This window comes from Malania oleifera, chromosome 7 (genome assembly GCF_029873635.1).
Source record: "Malania oleifera isolate guangnan ecotype guangnan chromosome 7, ASM2987363v1, whole genome shotgun sequence".
NCBI lineage: Eukaryota > Viridiplantae > Streptophyta > Magnoliopsida > Santalales > Ximeniaceae > Malania > Malania oleifera.
The window spans coordinates 80410387-80431284 of record NC_080423.1 but is presented as its reverse complement, the minus strand read 5'-3'; the positions used below and the strand labels follow the sequence as shown (position 1 = coordinate 80431284).

The 20898-nt window shown below is 34.9% G+C and overlaps 1 protein-coding gene across 1 annotated transcript; it reads right to left on the bottom strand.

The window, feature by feature from the left end:
- Positions 1–1384: 1384 nt before the first annotated feature.
- LOC131160097 (uncharacterized) lies at positions 1385–5868 on the bottom strand. Its single transcript, XM_058115434.1, has 7 exons — positions 4102–5868; positions 3664–3754; positions 3413–3570; positions 2900–2951; positions 2686–2765; positions 2486–2579; positions 1385–2401 (listed from the first exon to the last, which is right to left on the bottom strand). Exons 1-7 carry the CDS (start codon positions 5692–5694, stop codon positions 1686–1688), a joined length of 2784 nt encoding a protein of 927 aa, XP_057971417.1. The 5' UTR covers positions 5695–5868; the 3' UTR covers positions 1385–1685.
- Positions 5869–20898: the final 15030 nt, after the last annotated feature.

Genomic DNA, 20898 nt, shown 5'->3' with positions numbered 1-20898 from the left:
AATTATATGATCATTTCAGGAGCCCTTGATAGGAGAGAGGATAAAGCTCCGCTGAGATAGTTACAACTGGTCTGCCCTTTCTAAAGGGTATGTATTTTGGTAGGGTTGGATGGTCTTGTGGGAAACAACCCTAGGACTGGTTTTTGACTGTTTTGAGACATATATAATGAATATAGTAACTCTGGTATTGTGTTAGATAATATGTGGAGATGTATATGATTTTATATTTCCTGCTGCTTAGACTTCCGTATTATATCTCTAATGTATCCCTGGTACCCATGGGTTCAGGTTGATCATGATCTGCTGGATGTGTTATATTGATTTTATTATATTATGGGAAAAAAATATATGGAAATTAAGCAGGTCGTTACAACCTTGTCATGCGAGACCAACTTTTCAACAACCTCAGTAAGTCTAGAAACAATAATCTTGGAAAAAATTTTATAAGCCATAAAGCATAAACTAACGGGCCATAATTTATGCCGGAGAATTACTCGCCGGGCAGATGGATCATCGCTGCTCTGCACTAGTTTGAGCTTTCTTTGCTTTCTGTTCTTTTCCCAAGCAACGGTTCCTAGTTCGATTCGGTCACCATTGCTTCTTGAAAAAAACAGTGCAGAAGTCACGACTGTGTGATTGAACTCAAAAACTCTGTAATACATCTCTCTTTCTACCTAAATTTCTTTGTCATAAAAATGCTCGAACAGAATTCAAAACTGTTGAATCACAACTAATATTAGATTAACTTTAAAAGATTGTTGAAATTCATAGCTTTTACCTTGTAAGTGCTGATTGCTACTTTTTCTTGGACATATTAAGTTGTTTGATCCTTGTCAAAACTGTAGTTTGTTTTGATTTCCTTTCTTCTTTCACATAATTATTTGATAAGTGCTTGCTTCTATTGTTCAATAGTTCTGTCAAGATGCATTCTGAAGTATGGTTGATGCATTATGTTATTCAGTGGTAATTTGGTGGTGTTTCTCCACTTGTTTATTTAGATCTATTGCAATAAATTTCTCACACAAAAGACCATTTATCTGAGACACAAGCTCAACCAACCACAAAATGAAGTCATGACCAAACATAAGACTGAACATCAGTTATTGGAAGTCTGAAGCCCTATCTTTGACGAGTGTTTTACTCAATTAAGCAGTATTAAAGGTGCATCTAAGAAGCTATTTTAGTTTTCTTTTTTTCAAAATCATCACCACAGGGAAAACAAAAAATCTTCACATGGCATAAATGCACCGTCAGTGTGCAATAAAATGACAAATACATGAGTGAAATAGCACTATGCTCATGAAATAGGCAACAGGGAAGATTGAGATCCCTGTGCACTTAGAAATTGCTAAGGACATGTTCTGCTATAGGTGTTCCAAGATTTCAAGGTATTCAGAAGCATCATGATAAATTTTGTGTCATGGACCAATGTTTGGTTAGAAGTGCCCGAAGCACATTTGCTTTTGGACAAACAAATGAACATATCTCTATCCTGTTGGGCTATGATTTACAAGAAATTTGGCGAGCAAACTGGGCTATTCACATTCAAGATCAACTAAATAGAACCTATTAGTGTCACCTTTTCACAGTTCCAGATTTCAGTCTCAATCAAAAGAGTTGTGTGTAACTGTTCTCAGCTCCTGCTCTATGACAAAACTTTTCCATCTTTACTAAAACGAAACTGTTTATGCGAGATCCCTGAGGATATGGGGCTGGCGGCCAATCCTAACTGGCAGTCCAAAATTTTGGTAAGCCTTAATCTCACCTCCCAGGCCAGCTGTTACAATCACCATGCCCCATGCTGTTGCTTGGGCAGTATGGCTTCCATGGATATTACTACCATCAAATAAATACCAAGAGGATGACCAGGATGCAGATGGGGAGTTGGACGAAGCAGAAATGGAAGGTGAGTATCCATACCTAGATGAACCAGAAGCTGAACTGAAAGACTCACCAATTCCAATCCCTGGGTCTACACTTGAAGTTTGAGAGAGCTCCTCCTCCTGGCAAGTTGAAGATTTCTCTGACATGGTGTTTTTCTTGGGAAGTGGTGGTAACTGTCTCTTACTTTGTGTGCTCAAAGAGCTATCTTCTAAGGTTGGAGATCCATTGGAGGAAGGTGGCTGTTGAATGGGGCGTTTTGTGTACCTTTTAGATTGCACCAACATTGTTGGTTGCTCACCTTTTACACTACCAGGCCATGGGATTGCAACAGAAACGTCTCTACACTGAAAGTGTTCATGAGATCGGGTATTGACTGAACCTTTGCCTTTTCCTGTGCTTACGTTCTTTAGCTCTTCGCGCCTCCAAACGAATACTTGAGAATCTTCACTTGCACATATGACATATTTTCCGTTTGGACTGAATGAAGCTGAAATTTGACTGCTAGTATTTCGGAAACCTGTTACCCAGCAACATATTTCAAGATGTGGCATATTTCATTTTTTAGCATATGCGTAACATGGTTTGAAGAATTTTGAGATACCTCTGAACTTATGTACGAGGTCTGAACCATCATAAATTCGGATCCGAGAATCAGCAGAAGTGATAAGCACTTCAGAAGGATTCTCTGGGGAAAACTTTTCAAATAGAAATTAAGTTAGCTTGCCTTTCAGAAGAACAGTTATGTTTTAGGTAGGGAAAGTTTATCATGTGCATGTTTATAATAAGCTAAAAACATCATACCTGAAAGCCGGTAATCTTTTTCGCCTGAGACTTCTTCTTGTTTTGGATATCAAACTGTCCTATTTGGCTGAGTTTGCAATCTGAACCACCAGACATTAACATAGGGACAATGTTTACATCAAGCAGTTAGATCAGAGAGTAGAACTCATAGGATCAAACCATGGTCAGGGAAAATCTAAAACATGCACAAAGAAGAATGTAGCAGAGGTCATACCGGCTGTCCTGTATGAGCGGCAATTTCCTTTATGTGAACCGATTAGGGCACCCTTCAGTGATGAAAACACAAGTAATCAGTAAATTGAAAGAAAAATTTGTGTTTATTTCTTGTTTTAATTTTACTTATAAATCTGCTGACATCTCTTCCAAAATTTTATCTTGATCAAGTGGTTAAAAATACATTGGATGGCTCTAATCTATTTATAATATTTTCCCTAAATGTGCAAGGAGCTCAAAACTCTTGACCATAAGTGATTAGGAAGTGTGAATAAAATTGCAGTACAAGTATTTTTAGAAATTATTTTGCTATTCCACTAGGTCTGGATTTCAATAGCATCAGGTTAAAGTTGAGATTTAGTTGCACGTCATTTGAATGACATCAGGTTAAAGTTGAATTTTATCTACAATTTATTGGCATTAAGCACCCAATCCCAAGTCAGCTTAAACCTAAGGGTAATATACAACTGAGTTGATTCAGGAAAATTAGCTTGAAAAGTCAAGGAAATTGAACCTGTCCATCTGGTGTGTAGCAAGCAGCGGTGACCATTTCATGAAGATCAGTCCAATCAACAACTTGCCGATCAGGTATGCTCCATATCCGAACCTTTGCATCAAGTGAGCCACTGATGAAATATCTATCATCTACTGGATTGAACTGTATGCAAGTTACTGCCAAACCAATCCCACATCAGAAGTGAATCAAAACGACTATTTTCATAGTAAGCCTAACTGAGCAAAGTTGGAGCTGGTAAGGCATCTCACCGTAATCATTATGGGCAAATAACTTTAAACAGCTCTTGGTTTCCATATCCCATAGCCTAACGGTCTTGTCCATTGACGATGAAAGCAGTAACTGCAAATTCATGGAAATTGTCCAAAAGGTATAGCTATTTGAAATTGAAGAGGAAAATTTCTACAATGCGAAATCAATGTATTTTTCTAGCTTCGCTGTTAACTGTATGCTGATGACATCTTTGGAAGATGATGGCCTCTGTTAATGCTATTTTACAATGTAACTACAATTAGTACATATGTGTTGTTATATTTCAATCTGTTTTCCTAGAAATAGAGAGGTTCTCCTCTTGGTTTGGAAGAAAAAGTCTTGGAAGATTTTATGCACTATATCTCCTGCATTCAAATCCTAATAATTTTTATTTTTAGCAGTTTAGCTTTAACTGGTAAAGGTGGTGAGTTGCTTACCTGAGATTTGGACCAAGACAGGTCCAAGACATCGTCCAGATGACCTTTGAAAGAGCATGCAGGTTTTTCCGAGAGTGAAAATATGGTCTCTGGCATATAAACATAATAAGGAATTGAACTCCCTTTTCTGCTTGCCGAGGAAACCTTCCCTTTTTTCTTCTTATGTGGTGGTATTAGCAAAGACTCTGCAAGACCAGATCGATCTGGGCTACTGCAGGCCATGGGATGAAGGGGGGAGGAATGGGTTGAATTCACTTCGTCCGATAGTTTCAATGACATTACTTCACATTCCTGTACTTCCCAAACATGTATTATCCTATCTTCTCCTGCACTGGCAAGGTAACGGGCATCTGTGCTGAATCTAATGGTCCAAATTGAACCCTGATGAGCCTGGATTTCTTGACACAAATGCAAAGCAGTGAGTTCCTTGAGAGATTTCCCATGCTGTCGAACTTTCGTCCATGTGGAGGAGTTGTTCTTGCTGGGTTTCTGCTCCACTGCAGTTGCAGATGCATGTTCCCTGTCTTTGTCAGCTATCAATCCGCTCATAGAATTTGCAACACCCTTTATGTTCTTCAACAAAGCAACTCCTCGTCTTTTGCTGTATCTGAAGCTCTTAGTGAGATATGAATTTGCAGTGACTTTCCTCTCACTACACCCATCATCAGGATTTCTCGAAACATTTTCCCGTCTCATCAGCTCCTTAACAACAGGGGAATAGCCAACGCACTTCTCGAATTCTTCCATGGTGAGCTGTTTCCCAGTCTGAAGATCACTGAGCCTGTTCCACATTCCATGCTGATCGAATTCATTGACAATGAACTCTTTGCCCGTGTCCAAGTTCTTTATCAAGAAGAAAGCACCAAACTGCTTATTTGAGAACAGAGAGGACAATCCATGACCTTTGCGCATTGAAGATTTGCCCCCACCATCTTTTTGTGACATTCTAATGGAATTTGCTTTTAAACGGCACATTCGAGAACATGGTGACGATGTTGAAAATGTTCTAGTGAGACGCTGTTTTGAGACCTCACCAATAAGTTGTCTCTTCCGTTCCGCATCTCCATAGAAAGATTCTATGTCCCCATCTGATCTTGATCGAACAAGCATGATTGGCGTAAACGAGGGAGGAGAAGGCTCTTGTTTGGATTCTTTCTTAGGAGATGAAGCTAGTACCAGTGATGAAACCTTACAATTTCCAACCTTTGTTGAGACAGTTCTTGTGAACTCTGCGCTGGTGAGCCTGAGAAACTCCTTGTCGCATGACAGTCCCATCCCTTGAAGGAGTCGCCTGCGACGTTCCTTGATTGATCCGGGTTCTGCCATCCACACATTGTAATCTTCAGGCATGGAAGCCGATGCAGCAACTGCTGCCAAGCTGCGCCGGAAGTTCTCACTGGGAGCCGATGATATGGCAGAGGCAAATGACATGCGGCTGTCGTCGAAGTCTTCATCATCATCGTCCGACCCAGAAGAGGCCAAATCTATGGGGACAGCTGAAGAGATCCGATCAAAGGTCTCGAAGAAGCGATCGTCATCATCCTCTTCTCCCAATTCGTCCCAATTCATGGTCACCTTCCTTACTTCCGCCATTGTAGTGCATTTACGAAGGAAGTCAATGGATCAAAGGTGAGAAAATAGGAGGAAAAGAAGAATTCTTTCTTTTCATTTTTGAAAAACTGGGGTTGTGTTGCCGATTGCAGGGGGAGGAGGGCGCGGGTGATTGGACTGGATTGGGGAGACAGAGAAGAGAAGGCATGGGGCAGTGGAAGAGAGGAAAAGAAGGGGGTTTGCCGTTATAGTATTCAATATTTGGTGGTTGGGAGAAGAGAAACGGTCAATTGGGCTCAAAGGCTTTGTTAGTTGTTACACCTCCTCACGTCCCTCCCCTACGCATTACCAAATTAGGTGAGGGTGGCCCATGGCGCGGGTTCTTATCACTAATCTTCATTTCTTGCTCTCTCCTCCTAGGGCAACCTTTCCGTCTCTGCATTCACTTTTTTCCCATTTCAGCTCTCACAACATGAATAGAACCCACTAAATAATGGGTGGGTTTTATTAAGTAGATTTTATTTTTATTTTTATTTCAATTTTTGAGTGAAGAGTCTATATCTATATATATATATATATATTAAATTTACCCAAAAAAAGGAAAAAAAAAATCCACCCTATGGGTCTTTCTCTCTCTCCCTTTATTAAATTTGTCCAAAAAAGGAAAAAAATTTCCACCCTATGGGTCTTTCTCTCTCTCCTTTTAATTTTTAACTATTTATTTTTTGACCCGCGATACAACTTCGATATTCTAGATATTAACTAGTGATAAACTAAAGCATGGTCCATATAAAGTAAGTAGAGATCCAAATCTACCTTGGTCAAATCATTGAGTAGTGTTTGACTTGACTTTTCAATTTACTTTTGTCTTTTAAAGTAAAATTATATTGAATTTTGTGCTTAGAAATAATCCAAGTATTTGAAAAAGTTAAATCAAACAATTGTAATGAGACACATAATATGGAAATATAGTAATGTCTAAGTCTTTGTGTTGGTGTCATGATACTTGATTTTAATTATGAAAGAGATCTAAAATCGGGTTGGACTAATTTAAATACACAACCATTTACTATCATACACAACCATTTATAATTATTATTATTTAACTAAGGAGGGCGACACCTCATAATTATTTATTGATATACCTTCACTTTTGATGGAGGAATACCGTGATTACAAGACAAGCATTGAGAAGAGAGATTGATGATCAAAGATTTGTTGATCATGACTCGACAACTCATATATTCTTTGGTATGTAGTGGACAAGGAGTTAAGGTAACACATGAGGTGATTTTGTGGATATAATTGTTTTTTTTTGTTGGTTCGAAGATTAATAGAAAATTCTTTTGAAAAATTTTGATTTTGTTAAGTTGAGGAAGTTTGATTGTAATCGTATTATGGGTTTCTTTGTATAAAAAATCACTGAAATAATCGTATAATTGATGCCTCAATGACTTGAAAATTGAAATTATGGGCTGGTACCCAAATCTGCATAGGTGTAAAGATGACATGCACACAACTAATATATGTTTATGGGTTTTGCTTAATGATGTGATTGTTTGACACCATTTAAAAAAATGACTTATTAGTGAGAATCCTAACATTTTTCAAATTAGGAACTCACATTTATACTATGTATTTGAGAGTATAATCGTTGTGGTCTCAAAAGCTCTAATATTAATTCAACTTTTTTCCATAATTTTAATTTCTATTATAAAATAGAGTATAGTGGCCGTCAATCACATGGCTAACAATCACCTTTCACCTGCTCCCTTTTATTAGTTCCCCAGCTATCTCCCTCATCTCTCTTATCCCATCTCCCTCATTTCTCTTCTCTCTCATCCATTATCATACACCTACCTTCATTATGATAATAAATCCAAACCATCATTGATTGCTCCTCGGCTATAAAAAGATGAGCTGCGAAGAAGAAATGAGAGAGCACAAACACAGAGAAGAATGCACGCACAAGATAAACATAAGTGAGCAGAGAGCAGAGTGCAGGAAGAAAAACACGTAGAAACTGAGAAAAGAAAGAAAGAAGAGAAAAGAGTGAGATATTTTGTAAGGTAAGATAGTGGGAATTTGTACAAACCCAAATACATGTTGTAATTCCTCTTAACATAGTAGATTACTGATATCATCCGCCCGTTGAGTAAGTATAAACTGAACCATGTAAATTCGGTCTCACTATTTATTTATTTTGCTTGTCTTCATTACTTTCTGATTATCCACGTTTATTTATTCATGTATTATTTTATAATACGTTATCAGCACGATACTCTACCAAACTAATATATTTATACCGCCTTAATGGACAATTTTATTTTTGTTTATTAATACCACCTCAATGGTTGGTTTTATTTCTATACTACTTATATATATTACCAATCTCCAGAAGAGATGGTAAAATAGTCCTCCTGAATAGACTATATATTTAATCTCCAGAAGAGATAGTAATTGTTTAACTCTTAAAGAGGGTATATTTTTAATTTTTTGAAAAAAAATTATATTACTATTTCTGTATTATATCAGTTAGTATGTTTCGCTTTTCTAAATTTTTATTTTTGTTAATTTATTCAGATGTCGAGCCTAAGCAAAGTTGAGTTTGTTCCCTTTAACATCAAAGGCAACAACTATCTCTCATGGATTCTTGATGTAGAAATCCATTTGAGTGCAATGAACTTAGGAAATACAATATTAGATGGAAATACCGCATCTCTGTAGGATCGCGCTAAAGTCATGTGTTGACTTTGTTGCAATTCCAAGAGGGGGGTGAATTGGTATTTTAAAAATTAATCACCAAGGTTAATCCACTAATAGTAGTATTACACAAGCCTAAGGTCAATCTAGTGCGTATAAGATAAATCAGAATATATATTCAGCGAAAATTGAACTGCACAAGTGATTTAATTAAGCATGCACGATAAAACATTAAATAGCAGCGACACCAGAAATGTTATTGAGGTTCAGCAAACTGCCTACGTCCCCACCTTGACTCACTAGCACAGGGATTACACTATGGGCTCACTTAATGGGTGAAGTGGCACCTAAATACAATCAAGTCAATTAGCACAAGGCTAACCTTAACCTTTACAATTAGGTCAAATTAACACAGGGCGAACCTCAACTTCTTACAACCAATCCTTTCGGACTGGATTACCGCCCCCTTAGGCCATGCCTAGAATACAACAGATTTATAATGAAAATGACGTACAGACTATATGCTTCTTAAACAAGCAAATTTATACCAGTATAATTAACACACTACCAATTGATATGATAAGATAAGCTCAATGTAGTCTTAGTGTCTACTCTCAAATATTTATGCAAATATTGCAATCAGTACGTGAGAGTGTAAGTGATAAGATCTTTGTGTCAAAATAATAGTCTCAATCACAATACAGCAACAAAGATTACAAGCACACTACAAATATCTCAACAAATATTTTTCTCAAAATAAACCACAAGAGATATTCAAAAATGGTTTAAAAAACTATTTAATCTTTGTGTCAAGATGATAATATCAATCAAAAGATATAATAACAAAGATCTTCAGCACTTAAGCAAATATCTCAATATGTATTTCTCAAAGATAAGCACAAGAGATATTTTAAAAATGATTTGTAGACTATTTTTCGCAACCAAAACACAATGTGAACTTCTTGAGTATTGCAATGACAATGCAAAACCCATGAGCTCTAATAAGTTTTCCTATGGAAGACTTAACAACAAAGTCACCTAGAAAAACTTGAAACTTACTCTCTATGAAAAATGAATCTCAATCAGAACAAGTAAGAGAGTGTTTAAGCTTGGTGAGATAAACACAAGAAAACTCTTACGAAAAAGTATTTGCAATATGAATGAGTAAGAAGAGTAGTATATGGCTTAAATATGAGATTTTGGATTTTTGAAAATCAGAGGATATTTGCTAATTATAATTGCTAATCTCATGCTAATTTTTGCAAATGAAGGGGTATATATAAAATTCCCTAAAATTATAACCGTTCGGGACATATGAGTTATTTTTGCAAAAGTTTAAGTGAGGTTAATAAAAATAACAACGTTTTTAATCTCGGTTAATTTTGATAACTCGAGAGGGTCGGTCGACCATCTTGAGGGTTCGGTTGACCATAGTGCCAAGTTTGGTCGACCAGGGAAAATTTGAACTTTGTGTTCAGTTGGCCATTCATAAGGTGATTCTAGAACCTCCATGGTTCGGTTGACTGAAGTGAGTTTGGTTGATCAAACTGGTCAAACTTCGGTTAATTGAGATATTTTGAACTTAAGATTTCGGTCGACCAAGCAGTTGGAATTTCCCACATGGGGGTTCGATCGACCAAGGCATTGCCTATGTGTTTCTGGTTGGTCGATCAAAGGGTCAACTTGTTGACCCGATGGGGGTTTGGTCGACCGAAGGTCTTGGTGTAACTAAGTTCAGTTGACCGAACATGCCATCCTTAGGCATTTTGATCTTTTTCTCTTTATTAAATTGTCTCTATTTATATGATATTTATTTTCAAGACTATAGGGAACATTTTTATGCAATATTTAGGGTCATAAAGACAATATATGGTCTTTGTGAGTTAACTCCAAAAATCTGGCGTCGGTCGACCGAAGGTTGATCCTTAATGTCTGTCTATGGTCTTGAGCTTATCTACCCTATCATGCATGTAATGCATTGATTATTACAGACCATTTTCTATTTACTATTACAGACCCAAATAAACTCAATTAAATTACAACAAATAAATGTTCTGGGTCTTTGTCTTCTTCAAGTCCATGTGCGTGCACCATATGATACTTCCAATTGATCCTGCACACAAACTCATCAATCATTAAATATCAAAGTATTTGTCATAATAAAAACGGGATATGACCTATAAGGTCAACAATCTCCTCCTTTTTTATGATGACAAATACCTTATGCAAAAGTGGGTACAACCAATAAAGGCTCCCTTTGAAACTATGCATAAGAGAAATGTACATATTTGAAAAGTTCAAACATTTTCCTAAGTACCAAATTTTGCCTTTTCTCCCCCTTTTGGCAACAGTAAAAAGGGTCATGAACAATTTGAAATACATAGGCATGACATGGAGTGAGAATTATTTAAATACAAGATATGGTTAGGAAAAATTTTAGAAATTTTGGCAGCATGCCGTTTAAAAACAAAACATTTTTCCCAAAAATACCTATATAAAAATGTCTAGTCATTTGAATTCAAAATGTCATAACAAATCAGGTCAAACTAGAACTATTCACAAATCATTGTAGTTCAAGCAGTACATAAGACCCGCAAATAGAATTGAGTTCAGAACATGCGGCATATAATAACAAAGAGTGGATTTGTGAATAAGATTAGTCTAACAGGTTTGTATACATTTTCATGTGAAACCACCAAACCAGTTATGCAACTCTAAAACATATATGTATATTATAATAAAAAGGCAAGAGATAAAAAGTTTTTAGTTTTGAAATTAGTTCCTGCCATAAATAAAAATCTATGTAAATAAATAAATATATATATATATATATGTGTGTGTGTGTGTGTGTGTGTGTATAGATATAAATATATAAATATATATCCCCCTTATGATGCTTGCTTAAAGTACTGGGAGTTGCTTGTCAAAAAAACTTAAAGATCATGCAAGCAAGCAACATTTTTCTGGTTTGTTAATTAAGCACACAAACTGAAATATAACCAGAAAATCACAACCATGATGATCTTAAAGATTTAACAATCACATGCAAGATCATATGGCAAACACGAACAACTTGTGGCAAAGCAATACATATCAACTTTAGATTTTCACAAAGATCATTTCATTTAAGCACATGCCACAGTGAATTACAACAAAGATCTAAGTCGAAAAGATTGTGAGCATAATATGATAGGCATTTTAATTTTTGGATGCTCCTCCGATCAATTTAAGTTCAGGATTAGATATAATAAGTTGCTTATACCAGTTAAAGACCATTTTCAATATGCTTAGTAGTATAAGCCGTTCATTTTAAATCTTTTAAACCAATCATGCTAATGATTTATTAATAATATTCTAATTAGTATAGTCATCCCTATAGGAAACAAATGCATTAGAAATAGATATTAAGGCATGCGATGTAGTTCAAGAACCAAGAACATTCCATATCATATCATAAAGCGTTAAACACAGGATATAATGTTCAAGGTTTTCTGAAGAGCCTTAATATTCAAGAAGCACAACATGATGCAAGTGAGGCCATTATGCTCTTTTCTAGGGATGGAGCTGAGCTCCTCACATTACTTGATGATTATGTAAGGATGACATTCAAAATTTTCAATTTTCACTCATCCTTTCAAAAAGATTTTAACGTTTCTTTTATCATAATCATCTTTGTGCAAGGTTTTACTTTTGGAAAAAAAATCCCGTCGAAATTTCGACAGCATTTCGTCTATAAATTGTATATTTTCCCATAAAACTTGTACCTAATAGATGGCCGTTTTCAACAAAATATTCATATGAATCATATAAAGCAAGCCACAACCTAATATTCACAACTAGCATGCAAATTATATCACTGCATCCGCCATGCAGGAGACTTTCAACACAAGTATGCTTTCTAGTAGTTCAATCAACAACTCATAAAAGAATTGAACTATCCAATAGATGACATGAACAGTAACTAACAATGGATAGTTATGAGATTAGTGCAAAGTTGTTCTCATAAGAGCATACAAACATATAAGCATAAATAAACATTGAGAGCATTTTAATGTATATAGATATGAAAGATAAATGCTCCCCCTCAATTATGCACTCGACTCATAATGCCTTTTTTTTATGAAGACGTGTTAGAAAAAAACTTTTAATATTTTCTATCCCACTAATGTGCTCCTGTAGCAACAATATAGGGAAAGGAAATTTACTAAATTTTCTGAACTTATATCATGTCTTCTTGTCACTGAACAAAATAATGAGCTTTTGATGAGAAATCACCAAACACGTCCAACTGTTTTGACCCCATTCCCTGAAGTGAATGTAAACACATCTTGTAATTGAGGGCGAGGCCACAGGAATGGTCGTGGGTATAGTCACGCCGTGGTCAAAATAATTACCGCATCGACGTGAAGTAACAAACTCCCAGAAAAGGGATGACCCCAAGAAGACGACAAATGATCAAAATCAGCGTCCCAGACACTATGAAACTAAATGTTACAGATGCGGAGGAAAAGGTCATTGGTCACGTATATGCCGTACACCCAGACACTTGGTAGATTTATACCAAGCATTGATAAAAGAAAAGGAAAAGAGTAAAGAAATTGAAACAAATTTTTTCGATAATATTGTTCCAATGGACCTTGATACTGAGCAATCCAATTCTATGTATCTTGATGTTGCTGATTCCTTGTAAATCCACATGAAAATAAGGATGTAATATTTTAGGACATAGTAAGTAATACTGTATTTTGATAAATTGTTGCTATTATTATAGTAATGAGTTTTAAAAATATTTGTTGTAGTGAAAATTATCTTAAAGCTTTGAACGAACCTAACATGTCTATGGAAGAAGTTTGTTTAGCTGACAGTGCTACAACACACACAATTCTCCGAGATAGAAAATATTTCTATTATTTGAAAATATCATCAACAAATGTCAATACAATATCTGGGTCTACAAATTTGATTGAAGGTTTCAAAAGAGCTAATATAAAGTTACAAAATGGTACTTTATTACAAATCGATGAAACTTTATATTCTAGCAGATCCAGAAGAAATCTGTTAAGTTTTAAAGATTTAAGACTCAATGGATATCATATTGAAACTACAAATGAAGACAGTAAAGAATTTTTTTACATTACGTCCATTATTTATGGAAAGAAACAAATTTTAGAAAAGTTGTCAACCTTATCTTCTAGACTATATTATACAAAAATTAAAGCAGTTAAATCATATAATGTCTTGCACCAGAAGTGCAATGACCTAAAGTTATTTACACTTTGGCATGATCATCTTGGACATCCTGGAGATGTAATGATGCGAAGAATCATTGAGAACTCATATAGTCATCCACTAAAGAACCAGGATGTTGACTTTGGTGTGATCCCAATAGGGGGGGGGGGGGAATTGAGTTTTAAAATATTTTGGCTAATTTAAACATATACACTGATTCACCACAGTTCATATCCCATTCATAATGCAAAACGTGTATGTAAAATGATTAAGCTATCAGCGCAGACATACTCGTATGCAACATATCTCATTTAAATTAGATGTGTGCATGCGAATAATTATAGCAGTGGACAAGCAAGCATACACAAATGGAAATTAAAGTGCAGTAATTAAATGAAATAGAGAGAGAGAGAGAGAACGACATACGATATTTGTTATCGAGGTTCGGCCAAACCGGCCTACGTCCTTGCCTTGGGCATACCCCCCAAAGATTATACTATACCTGCTCACTTAAATGGGCGGAGTAGAAATCGTTTACATCCTCTCCTTACGGGGCGAGGAAAACTCCATATCAATTACTAGGCTGAGCCAAACTAGTCTCACTTACGGGGTTCAGATTCCATAGTTCAATTTCCGGGCCGAACCGAACCAGTCTCACTTACGGGGCTGAGACTCTTGAGTTCAATTAACGGGCTGAACCCAACCAGTACAATAAAATCCATTTTTGTACAAAGTAATGCTTCTAAAAATACAAGCTAAGATGTACACGTTTAAACTCAAGTAAATGCACTCTCTAAAGATATGAAATAATGCTCAATAGAGTAAATGGTGCTTTTTAAAAAATGATTTAAAAAAAATACAAACATTTGATATTCAATGTGCAAATCAAAGCAAGAATGTATTTCTCCAACAACATATTTACCATGAAAATATGTGGAGAAATCTCAAAGCTTAACTCTCAAAAAGTTTTTCAAATATGCAAGCAAGAGAGTGTAAAACACTTCAAAATAAATGGCCAAATAAATGTTCTCTTCAAAGAGATTTTCAAAATAATTAATGGAAGAGAATGGAGAGTATAAAATATAACCCCAAAGTGATTTTGCAGTAAAAATATGTTTTGGGGGAACTTTGATTAGGATAAAATTAGAGCGAAGAAGATTGACTAATCAAAGTTGCTAATCTGAGTTATGGAGGGGGTATTTATAGATTTTCTAGAAATCTGACCATTGAGGGACATACTCGGTATTTTGGAAAAGATTAATTAAATTTTAATGACGTTTTAGCGCTTTAAAATATTTCCAACTCGAGAGGATCGATCGACCATTTTTAAGGTTCGATCGACCATCTCACTACATTTGGTCGACTAGGGGATTTTTGAACTATAGGTTTGGTCGACCATCCAAAGGCGATTTTGAACCCTCCGAGGTTCGGTTGACTAGATTGAGTTTTGTTAACCGAACTTTATGAACTTTGGTCGACCAAGTCCTTTTGAATGTGGTGGTTCAGTCTACCAGGGCGTTGGGACTTCCCACGTGTTTGTTCAGTCGACCAGGGCATTGCTTTACATTTCTAGTCGGTCAACTGAAGGGTCAAATTGTTGACCCCAAAGAGGTTCGGTCGACCGAAAGGCCTTGAGTATAAGGGTTCGGTCGATCGAACATGCCAATTTGGGCATTTCGGTCCTTTTCTTCTTATAAGATTGTTCCTATTCATATGATGATTAATTTTAAGACAACATGACACATTTTTATGTAGAAATGAGGGTCCTAAAGTCAGTCTAAGTCCTTTGCGCATGTACCCTAAAAATTTAGTGTTGGTCGACCTTGGTTCCCTACAGTCAATCTATGGTCCTATCTGAGCATTAAGTCATATCATGCAAGATGTATGCAGTTATTACAAACCAAAATATAAAAATTAAATGCATATAAAAATTAAAATAAACGTCTTCATCTTTTTCTCCTTAGTCTTCATGGAATACATCAGATAATATGATCTTTATGTTCCTCCATGCTTTCATGTCCTTTACCTCATGTGTTTGCTAAATTATGAACCTGTTCAAAAACACTAAATGCACACATGAGATACTTGTGCTTTGTCAGCATCAAAATAGGGATCAGACTCAAAAAGTCAACACAAAAGATTCTTTTGTCTAGAGATTTCATGTGTACTACCTGCTCTCAAGGGAAATTAATTGTCAAACAATTTGTTTTGAAAGTAAATTTTGAGTCACCCAGTTTCTTACAAAGAATTCATGGTGATATATGCAGACCAATACATCCACCATCAGGATCATTTAGAAACTTTATGGTTTTAATTGATGCATCTACTAGATGGTCACATGGTTTCTTTGCTTTCTACTCAAAATGTTGCTTTTGCTAGACTTCTTTCTCAACTGATTAGATTACAAGCTCATTTTCCTGATTATCCAATTAAATCGATTCGTATGGACAATGCTAACGAGTTTACATCCCAAACTTTTGATAACTATTGCATGTCACTTGGAATAGATGTTGAACATCATGTTACTCATACCCATACACAAAATGGTTTAGTCGAATCTTTTATTAAGAGACTTCAACTTATTGCTAGACCTATGATTATGAGAACCAAATTGCCCATATCTATTTGGGGACATGCTATTCTTCATGCTGCATGTTTAGTTCGTATAAGACCAACTGCTTACACTAATCTTTGTGAATTACGGTGTTATCCCAAGAAGGGGGGGGGTGGATTAGGTATATTTAAAAATTAGGTCCTTTAGATTTAGTTTTGAAAATTGTCAATTTCTAACTTGATGAGTTTGATTTCTTGTTTAATAGTTTGTAGGTTGTGGAGAAGGAGATGTGTGACTAGAATGGAGGGGAAATTGGAGAGTAGTACAGATGTTTTGCTATCCATTAAGAATTGGGTGGGGGTTTTGAGTGAGAACATGATAGTTATGACTCATTTAAATGATGCCGATGTTTGGATATTACAGAATCTGGAGGTGCAGATTGTGAATAAAAAGAATAAAGCTATGCAAGTTATGAGATGGCTAAAATTGGGGCAAGGGATGTTGAAACTAAATTTGGATGGGAGCAGCTTGGGGAACACAGGGTCAACGGGTGGTGGTGGTGAAAACTAAGGTGTAGTCCCAAGAGCGGAGTGATTTGGGTTTAAAAAATTTCTTTTAATTCCTTTCAAGAATCCTTAACCTCTTTTAATTCTTTTAATGAATTCTTGACTTCTTATTGATTTATCTAATATACAACAAATACTTAAACAATATTCAATCCACAACCATATACCAACAAAGTAACCAATACAACACAAGTAAATAAAACTTAAACAATCAACCAACCATTCAACAATCGAAGTGTTCAATCCACAAAATTTAATATTCAGCTTTCAGCTTTTGTTAACAGCCTTGTGTATATGAAATTTTATGCAAGCCCTGTAGAGAATGAAATTGATTCTTCAACGCAAACCAAAACTCAAATTCCCAACAAATCAGAATTTAAATAAACTCTTAGTTAATTTGTCTTTGGGAGTTAACCAATCAACGTACTCCCTTTGAGGTTTCTGCAAAGTATTGATTAACCAACGTACTCCCTTTCAGTTTCCACAATCCCAAAATGAAATTAAACTTTAGCTTATTTAAAATCCAAATTACATAGTATATATGATTACGAAATTAAATCGTCCACGCAGTTTATATGTTTATTGAAAATAAAAAGAGTAAGGGAAAGAGAGTGATACCGGGTTCTTATGAGGTTCGGTTTATCCCCAGCCTACGTCCTCGCCTTTGACAAACCAACAAAGGATTCCACTAAACCAGTTCCTTTTCAGGTGGAACAACACCGTTACACACTCCTTCATTAGGCTAGAGTACCGCCTCCCGAAGTGATACCCCTCACTCGGTCACTCATTCAATAGGCTAGAGCTGTACCTCTCCAAGCAATACCCCATGCTTGGTGAATGATCTGAGCACCTTGAATCGTCTAAGAACTAGAAAAAAAAAAATGAAGTAAACGCTGCGTATAAGAAGACTCTCAAACAGAGCATATTAGTATAATATTCAACACTATGTACTTCAAGAATTTAAATATCAAGATGAAATAGAATTGAAGCTCAAGTAAACAGATCACCAAGGGTTCTGTAGTGATTGAAAAAACTCAATATTAGAACCTTAGGCTTGTGAATCAGCAGTAATTTAGAAGATATCTCCCAGATAGAGTGTGAGCAATAGAGAACTTTGAGAGAGATTGAGAGTTTGAATACAAGAATGTTGTGTGTTTGCCTTGGTGATTAATTTCTTAGGGTTAAGGGAGTATACTTTTTAGGATTAGTTTCCTTATTCCCCAAGTTACTTGGAGTGTCCACCTAGTTTTTATAACGTTCATATTTGAAAAACTAATTTTTAGAATTTTTTTGTTGAAGTTTAAAAATTAAAATCTTGTGGAGTCAGTCGGCTGGACAGGCGACTGGGTAGTTCATTTCATAGAGTCAGTCAGTTGGACAGGTGGCTAAGGCCTTTCTGTTTGCCAAAAATTAAATTCTGTAAAATGTCAGTCGGCTGACTCAATTGCGTTCAAAATGGTTAGTCGGCTGGACAGACTAGGTTGTCAGTTGGCTGACTAATTCTAGTTCAAACTGTTAGTCGGCTGAGTAGGTTTATTCATTCTTGGTGTTTGTTAGTCGGCTGACCAATCTTAGTGTGTTCTGGTCAGTTGGCTGACCAGTCCATTTTTTTCCAAATATTTTCATTTTTGATTTTTAAACTCTAGTTATTTGAAAGACTCAAATATAACTTTTCAAAATCATTTTCAAGGATTTTTCAAGAACTGGTCTCTAAGTCTTTGTATCCTAAAGAGTTTCAAAAATATTTCAAAAGATATTTAAAATATGAAGCACTTACATAAAGACTTCATATGACTTTAGACATTCTAAGTGCTTGAGTCTTCATGTTTGTCTTTTGAGCTCTCTCTCTTTGCTTTTCTTTGACTTTCTTGGTTTGCTTTTCTTTGGCTCTCTTGTCTTCAAGCTTTAAGCTTTTAGCACATTTTCTCTCTTTAACTTCCACACTCTCATGATCTTCAAGCTTTAATAGATATCATCTTTGCATCCATGCTTTGACTCATTTTGTGATCATTTTACTTTGTATTCTCATTCTTAAATCCTGAAATATTATTACTCAACCAAATATGTTAAGTTTCACTTGTTTGTTAGCATCAAAACAGGATGTTAAGCCTTGTAGGCCAACAATCTCCCCCTTTTTGATGATAACAAACAAAGAGTAAAAATTTGAGTAAGCCTTAAAAAGACCTCCCTTACAATAAGCATCATCTTAACAATATTTGTAATTTCAAGATCAATATCAATACCAGTTTCAATATTATGCTCATCACATCATCTTAACAATAAGATCAATATCAATACCAATTTCAATATCATGCTCATCACATCATTCAAGTTCAAGATCATCATTCAAGTTCAAATACTTCTCCCTCTTTTTATACATATATCATGTTTCTAATACCATGTTCAATTTTTGCTCAAAACTTCTTTCCCTATTGACATCAATCAAAAAGAGTAAGATATAAAAAATGATTAGGTTCAAATAAAATCATATTTTGAGCATATGAATATCAAACATGCATATCAAACATATGTACACACTCAATTCATTATTTTTCAATATGACATGCGTAGTGTGCTTCAATAATCAAATAGTCATGATACTAATTTAAAATTTCATATTTGTAATTCATATATGTGTTGTAACATCTTTACTAACATCATTATCCTTCTTTGAAAATTTCATTAATTCATGATACCTATTGAACTTTTGAATTTGTGATACCAATTGAAACATTAAAGAATAATACTAATTAACCTTTTCATTAATTCATGATACCAATTAAAAAATAATTTATGATATTAATTGAAAGATTAGGGAGAAACAAAACATAGTATAAGCAATGAGTCATATGGCTACCTCTGAATTTAATACATTCAGACTTGATACCAGTTATGTTTTTAAAATTATCATCCCATGTTTAAAACATTGATTCATATTATGTATGTGCTCATGGATACTAATATTAAATACTAATATCATATCAATGTCATAACATGCTCATGGATATAATTATGCTTGTCATGTTCAATTTTATTTGATATATTCATAAATACCAATATACTTTATAGACACCAATGCTAATGTCACATTATTCACGGCTCATGAATACTAAATTATTTAGATGCAAATTTTTCCATTTATCCATGTGATCCATCATAAGAATACATGATCAAGAATTAATTTCATATTCATATATCAATATCATATCAAAATTTATGCTTCTTAATTATGCTTAATAACTTCATGCTTAGATCTTCAATATATAAAGAGCCGTAAATTATCAATATTTTCATTGTCTTTAGAGATTTCAAGATACCAATTTCAAGATATACACATGTAGCATATAGCATATCATATAAGCATGGAATATATTATTATATTTTACTATACTTTTGCTTAGATTGTTCTTATGTTGCTCAAATATATTTCATTTTAAACTTGTTTAGAAGTTTTACCTTCGGTCAGTCGGCTGAGCTTATGGCTAGTCGGCTAACCTTTGTTTTCTTTTAGAGTTTCACCATTCCTTTGCTAAGCTCTCTTCTTTAAAATACTCATGCAATAATCTCAATTTGCTTCATATATTCTTTTGATTTCATATGAACATCCAAACTCCATATATATTAATACTTTCTAATTTAAGCCTTGTATGATTCATTCATTGATTTGAGGCCAACAGTTTTCATTAGCTTCAATAAGTATTAATAAGCTTGAATAATTTTATCCTTATTCTCTATTTCAATTTATTCAATATCTTTGTATGATTTTCCATAGATTTGATATCAATTGAAGTTAAAGGATTTAGTCATAGTATTTCATCTTGGTACCTATACTTTCTTGGGTCCGGATGGTTTAACAACTGATGCTTCTTTAATTCTCCAAACTTGTTTTATTTTCACACCTTTCCTCTTAATGGACATTCGAACTTAACATGCCCCTTTTTCTTACGTAGAGAACATGTGGTATGTGTGTAGGCATTTGAGGGGGTGCTAGTATAATCATTAGATACTTTTGTAAAACATCCCGTGTAAAGATTCTTTTTCCTTTTATTTTCAATTCCATTGAATCCTATGCCTTCTTTATTTAAAGGCATTCTTTGTGAGCCAATCATTTTGTCTAAATTTTCTTTTCCTTTAGTGAAATCGTAAATGATTTTGGTTTGATCCTCAATTTCTTTCTTAAGATCATAGATTTCT